General features: G+C 38.9%; 1 protein-coding gene across 1 annotated transcript in view; it reads right to left on the reverse strand.

Moving 5' to 3' along the window:
- The window catches only part of LOC138047699 (LIM and SH3 domain protein 1-like), a 13,603-nt gene that overhangs the window by 5,508 nt on the left and 595 nt on the right, over nt 1–7,500 (reverse strand). Inside the window, exons 3-5 of the mRNA XM_068894552.1 lie at nt 6,143–6,227; nt 1,047–1,215; nt 437–564 (exon numbers count right to left, since the gene is read on the reverse strand). Of these exons, the coding sequence (XP_068750653.1) occupies nt 437–564; nt 1,047–1,215; nt 6,143–6,227 (382 nt within the window). The remainder of the gene's footprint in view (nt 1–436; nt 565–1,046; nt 1,216–6,142; nt 6,228–7,500) is intronic.

Raw genomic sequence — 7,500 nt, forward strand, 5'->3', positions numbered from 1 at the left:
AAATTGAGGCATCTTCAATGGCATTCATAAACATGACTTCCACCATTTCAGTGCAATGCTCTGTAGCTATTGTACATACTTAAGCATAACGTTTTGCTTTTGTGATGTTATTTGTTTCAAATCACTTTCATCTCCTTCTAATAGAAATACAATTATATATTGACCTGAAGATATATGCAGGACTACCAATAAACTATTCATCAATGACAAAAAAATATCAAAAGGATTTAAAACGAACTATGCTCCACCACAACACTGATAACATCCTACATACAAGAATTTACAAACAAATCGCTGTACCTCACCTACATTGTACCATCAACCCATCCCTGGGGAAAAGGTAAAAATAAAGGGGTGTGGCTCTTGCAAGCTACCCATATTATATATTATGTTTATATTAACATCTCAACTTGTACAAGGAATTTGAAATTCCTACCTTAACCCTAGTGGGCATTGGAGCATTACGAACTGGCTCAGGTTCACGAGGAACAGACCAAGGTTCTTGAGCCATGGGATGATCTTGAGACAAACGACGTTGTTGTGAATTCCGAATTTCTTTTGCTTCTAAAAAAGTTTTGAGGAAAACACATGTTTCAAGTTTGAAATAACAGAGAGATCATAGTAATAAAAGCCCTCATCAGCAGCTGTGAAGTGAAGTGAAGTGAAGCTATTAGTCAGACTCTCCCCTCAAGGCTTTTCAGGACTAATTTACAATGCTTTTTGTGGGGAACTTTGGCCAGCCTGCTTGCTTGCTTACCACATGTAGTTAGCGTGTGGCAAAACTGGATAGCCATTGTTTGTAGGTACATGTAATTGTGTTTTGGTTAGGCAGTTGGTCTATTCCATCTGCCTCCTGTCTTTTTCAACAACCAGTAAAATTAATTAAAGCTGACTTTTGCGTTTTTGCTGATTTATTGCAAAATCATGAGAAAAAATAAACCAGTTGCTCCTCTTGTTCCAGTTTCGTGCATGGTATTACAAAAAAACCACCTGCAAAGAAGATTTCTTTAGTCTTCTCACGTTCAAGAAAATACCATGTACAGTACCTTCTGCAGTACGCTGCTGGATGCCAAGGCGACTCTGCCCTGAGGAGTGATGTGTATAAGCCACTTGACTGGCTATTTCACTACTCCTCTGTGCTCTCTTTGTCTCAGGATCATCAGCAACTACCCTATAATGACCCTTTGTTGCTTCAAAATCCTTGTGGTATTGAACCTGAAGATAAAGAATAGGTAAATTATTTGATCATGTGATTTTACATCTTTTTTTCCACGTGTGTCTACATTTTTCTCTGTCCACAGCAACAGATATCAAAATTTTGAGTAAATTTTAAATTCCTGATACCTACAAAATAAAGACATGGTGCTATAATGATAATGATAATGATAATGATAATGATAATGATAATGATAATGATAATGATAATGATAATGATAATGATAATGATAATGATAATGATAATGATAATAATAATTAACAACAACAACAGCCTTTTATAAAGTGTCTTAAACAAACATTAAGGCTTACAATGAAAAATGAAAAGACATGAAAGCCATGTATTACTTAAGAGTATATTAAACCCACAGCTACATTAATATTACGTAACTAAGCATCTATTAAAACAAAAAACAAAATATTTCTTAAACCTTTTGATATAGTCATGCGGGGTCAGGTAGATGTGTGTTCTACTGCGAAGAGCATGGCATTGGAGGGGAGGAAGGAGATCAGGAAAAGGAAGTGCAAGTGGCTGCCCCCTTATTATACATGTATTCCATAATTTCCTATCCCTTTCTTTTAGGAATGGCGCAGTGGTGAGAGCACTCGCCTCCCATCAATGTGGCCCGGGTTCCATTTCCCAGACTCGGCGTCATATGTGGGTTGAGTTTACATTTGACTTGATTTGTGCTAATTGTTAATTTCTGTTTACAATCGGATCAATGTTACATATTGTGTCTCAGGGCTTGAAATTAGCGAAAATATCCAAAGATACGAAAATGTAGACGCAATTTCGCAAAATCGTCGCACTGTAATGTGTTGTCGGCTGTGTCTCTATCTATATCTCTTCGTGCCATAAGGCACATAAGGCTTTGACATTCTCTTTCCATCCACTTCGGTTTGCTGCTAAGGCACCGACAGTTGTCCATGATTGCCACCCAGGTACTCGTCTTTTGTCTTCAACCACTCTCGTCCATGTTGTTTTTGGTCGACCTAGTCTCCTCCTCCCCTCTGGCATCCACTCCAATGCTGTAACACAGTGCTCCTCTCTGTTCTTCCTCAATTTATGCCCGATCCAATTCCATCTTCGGCGTCTGATCTCATCACTCGTTCTGCTCACTCCTGTGGTCTCCTGGATTTGTTGGTGCGAGATGGTCCGTGGCCATCTTATTCTCAGTATGCGTTTCATGCATTTGTATTGGAAAGCGTCCAGCTTCTTTGCTTCTGTTTTCGTGAGTTTCCAAGCTTCGCAGCCATACATCAAAACTGCTCTCACTGACAATTGTTTGAACAATTGAACTTTCGTCTTCCTGCTGATTTACCTGTAGAAAGTTTGTCTGGCTTTACTTAGTCTCTGTTGTATATGTCTTTGGTCCCCCCACCTTCTTTATCTAGCAGTGCACCTACAGGTGTAGGTACAAAAAGTCCTCAACGTCATCTACCTGCTCGTCATTTACCGGTACTTTCATTCTTTGGTCGTTGTCGGCGGTGTAGCAAAACAAAATATGAGCCCACAATACTTGTGTTGGAAGAAACCGCTGAAAATGACAAATGATATCGAAGGAATGGAGTTATGCATGTAAAATCACAGCGAAATTACGCTACAATTACGCTATCTTCAGATTGAAAGAAAACTCAAGGCGAGAAACAAAATAATTTTAGCATTTCTTCATTTATTTTAGTAAAAAGAGCAGCAAAGTGGCAACTGCTAACCCTTTTGTTTCGAAAGAGTGAAGATGAGAACAAGTTGCAAATTTGCAACTTCTCCAGACATTTAAGTCGCAAATGCAACTGTATTGGTCGCAATTTCAAACCCTGTATCTATCCAAATCTAACAGCTCTCTTAATTTCCTGTAACTTATATACTTGGTTTAGATATTTAGATTGGGAGGCTACACCCCACACCATCATACAATATATAAAGAGTGACGTAATTAGGGTGTCGAATAAGTAAGGCAGATCTAGATCCTGTATGCCATAGCCATTAGCTTGACACACTCCTAGACAATGAATACGTTTAACAGCCCCGCCCCCCTAATTAGGTAATCAAATAATAATAATAATAATAATATCAACAATAATTATTCCATGAGGGCGCGTTGGATGTGAGAGGATAGATAGCCAACGAGGCACGTAGCGCTGAGTTGGCTATAATCATCTCATAGCTAACAAGCACGAGTGGAATAATAATTGCTTTCTTTTAAAACTGGAAGTTCCTAATACGAAGTAAAGTGCTGTGAGGAAAGTTGAGAGAGGAGAGCATGGCGTAGGAAGTGAGGACCCCCTGAAATTTTAAATGGGATGGGAGCTCACCTTATCCAAAAGAACCAGCAAGCACTCCCAAATTTGATGTCTGTATGGAGGCTGGGAGAGCTTAACTCAAAGCATCTATGACCAATTACAATCTACACAAGATTTAACTGGCGGGTGTAGCGTGTGGATAAAGGCTAGTTCCCAGGCGCCTATGTTTGTAACCTTTGTCTCACATGTTTAGGTTATATCCCTTAAATTTAAAGAGCATGTGACACAAAATTTTCTATTAGCTTGTTTAAAAGAGCTTTCAAAATTATGAAGAACAGCGTTTTTTCTTTGTGTGATAGCTCTCTTGGTTGCCAAGTTATTCAAGATTTTGATTTATGCAAATTACACGACTTGTGACGTCACATAGTGGACACAAAATGATGTAAAATCACAAAAAATGGAATATCTCTGGAGACGTTTTCTGTACAGAACTGTAACTTTTTATAGTTTTTATACTCAATACAAAGTTCCATGATATGGCCCACTGTGACGTTTCCATAGCAACGCAATGGGTTCCAGGCCCCTCTCCATCCAAAGGGTAAAATCAGAGTTTCCCTCCCCAATAAGGGTTATTTGGTCTCGATATTCATTCAGTGGATGTGAGCGAATATGGACATTACACAGCATAAGCTGCAAAAGGAAGTCTGTTAGACTCTGGAGCAACAAAGAAGGAATTTTTCATTTTGGGAAGGTAGAGCTCTGGTAAGGAATATGTTGCTATGGGGACATCATAATCACTATCACAATGTGTAGTTTTGGCAGCACATCAACCCTGTAAAATTTCAACCCTGCAGACTTAAACTAAGTATTTACAAAGATAGTCCATATTTTGTGATTTTACATAACTTTGTGTCCACTATGTGACGTCAGAAGTCCTCTAATTTGCATAAATCAAAATCTTGAATAATTCGGCAACCAATTAGAGTGCTATTACAATAAAGTAAACGCCATTCTTCATCATCTTGAAAGTTCTTTCGAACAACCTAATAAAAAAAATTGTGTCATATGCACTTTAATGTGTTTATGACAGTCAGTAATTGAGCAAAGGCATGGAGCTGATTGAATTAGTACTGGTACTTGTTATAAGGAATGAAAAAGTGAAAAGAGGAAAATAATTTATTCTGAATGAATGTTGTTTGTTACTTGGGTTCCAAAACCAACAAGCATTACCTTGTTGAAGATGAAATGATCCAAAGGAAATGTTATTCAAACTGGCCTCTGCACAGGCCTGGTGCACAGGCCTTGTAAGGCCTCTGTGTAAATATGCGAAGACAAAGGTCATGATCTCTGGCGCAAACCTGGACACGCTAAAGGACTCCTTGTGAAGAATATCCTTGTGGGGTGTGTAGAAAAGGGGTTGGTGTAAATTCTATCCTCTGCACTAGCGGCTCGCACTGGATTCACAAGAAATGCAGCGGTAACCGTGGGAGACTAACTCCCACTAGATGTTTGGAACAGCACATCCCATCAATGGAAGAACTATGGACTCTGTTACTGTTGATGACCAACAGCTTGCTGTTGTCAACAACTCCTTTTGCTATCTAGGAAACAGCATTTCTGCAGGTGGTGGGTGCGAGGCTGCCACTGTAACTGACAAGGTAGGGGGGGGGGGGGGGTGGAGGGGGGCATGGGCAAGTTCCGAGAGCTGCTGCCCATACTTGGTTCCAAGAGTTTGTCTTCACACTCATGTGGTAGAGTCTACAGCAGCTGTGTCAGGGGGGTCATGCTTTATGCTTGTGAAAACGAACAGACCTGGATTGGCTCTACAGAAATGAGAGGGCTACGATCCGTTGGATGTGTGCCATAAAATCTACAGATAACATCAGTACACAGGAACTCCGTCTGAGGCTGTGCATTGATGACCTTTATGTTGCCCTCAGGCAGAAGCATCTTAGATGGTTTGGTCCTAAGAGAGGACCCTCAGTTATCTGGACTAACCCCAGAGGACACAAACAACCAATTCAGTCTGAGGGCGCATGCGCAACTAGTCCCAGTCCTCTGCAGTGTGTTTCAGTGAAAATGATGTAAAAACTCTCAGGAAACGAAAGAAAGAGGCAATTTTTCACTGCATGGGAACTGTCCCATCATTTTTTGTGTATCAAAGGAGGGTCTTAAGACGTCATAATTTATTTGAGAAATAACTTTCTTTAACATCCATTTTGTTAAACCGTTCTCAAACTGATGCATTAACAATTTGTGAAAAAGATAGTTAACCCATTGACTCCCAGGGGTTTCCCATTAACGAGTAAAATCGTCGGGCAGTTTAGGCCCGTTTGGGTGTCTAGGCTGGTTTGGGCATCAGAGGGTTAACTCACTGAGTTTTTAGTCACATGATTTTACCAAAATTAATATGGTTGAGAGTCGAACCAGACAAAGAAATGTTAAATAGAGCACACTTGGAAAAAATAGCAACTGTCTAGAGTTAAAGGGACTCGATAAATAATTATTTGTAGGGATCCACAGCAAAAGTTTGGAAGTTACCAGCCACCCCCCTTAACAGCCACAAATCCATTTTAAACACTGTCACATGTGTATTTGTGTGGGATTAATGGTTCCTTTCTCACTCAGTTTGTTTTTGCTCTCACCTCAGCATTTACCTCTTGCATTAAAATAATCAAGGACTTACATTACTTTGTTTCTTTGTATTTTCCTTCAGTCGTTTGTTTTCTGGAGTATCAGCGACTGCCGTGAACTTTGTGGTTGGATAATGCCTGGAAAAAAAAACCATAGCCCTGTCAATTAACATTATAGCTTAGAAAAACATTCAGCTAAAATTGCACTGATACTGGAAATCTGTGCAAAACATAAAAATGTTTCAGACTAAAAATGCAACTTTTTGTGAAAACTGCTATTTGGCAGTGTTTTGAGCAGTTTTGGAGCAAAAAACGTAAAATGATTTTTCATTCGGTCAAACTCACACTGATGTTGGAAGTTGTTTTGGAGCAAAAACTTTTTTCGGTCTAAATCACACTGGTGCTGGAAATTTGTGAAAGTTGGATATTGCCAGCAAAAAAGAGTGCAAAAGTAAGTTCCATGGATGTCAATAAAAGGAAATGAATTTATGTCTAATTACAGATATGACCAATTTCTTCTGCCAAAAAGAATTTTTTTCTTTGAAAAGACAACAAAACCAACAGCAACCCCAAACCAGAAACGCTACACGAAATATGCATAAGCACAATGTAAAGATACAAATATATATTTTGTTGCGTTATAAAATTCGTTAACTTCTAGCTGATTATTTTCTTCATTTTTTTAATTCCATAAGGTCAGCTGTTAACGCTTGTTAATTTATCAACAAAGACTGGAACATTTCAGACACCACGCCATTTTGCCAAAGTAAACAAAACATTGTGTCGTTTTTTGGCATTCCCAAGCATACTACTGTCTACAAATTAGCTCACGCGATCTTAATCAACATTGCAGAAAATTTAGTGAAGGTTAACTGGTTAACAGTTAAAACGAAGACGAAACGAGTCGGTATTTGCCGTAAACATCAGCTGGACTCACCTTTAACCTTGGAAAATTAACGAAATGTAAACGTTGCAAGGGTGTGACGCCACCGTGTGAAAACTTTTATCTGGAGCAGGAATAAGAACTAATCCCTAATTGTACTAGACAAAGCAAAATTGTACAGACATGTAGCCAGATCACCTGCCACAATTAAATGGAATCCAAAATAATAGATCGGCGAATACTGAAAAAATTTATAGCCGGACGATCTAAAAGACTGCAACAAACAAATCGATTTCCGTATCAATAACGAGTTTACCGAGAATGGAAAACGCAAGCTTAATTAAGCTTAAATGCACGAGGAATATCAATAAGCACTATAAGCGTAATTATTTGGATTCTTAAAAATCAGTGATAAACCATTAAGCAGCTGTTTCGTTCCATCTTGACGAGTTAAGTGTTTGAATGGTGAAAGTGAAATAAGTGCGTGAGTTCGTGGAGAGAAATATACGCGGGCTTTGATAGAGGTTG

The sequence above is a fragment of the Montipora capricornis genome, chromosome 1 (genome assembly GCF_036669925.1).
Source record: "Montipora capricornis isolate CH-2021 chromosome 1, ASM3666992v2, whole genome shotgun sequence".
Taxonomy (NCBI): Eukaryota; Metazoa; Cnidaria; class Anthozoa; order Scleractinia; family Acroporidae; genus Montipora; species Montipora capricornis.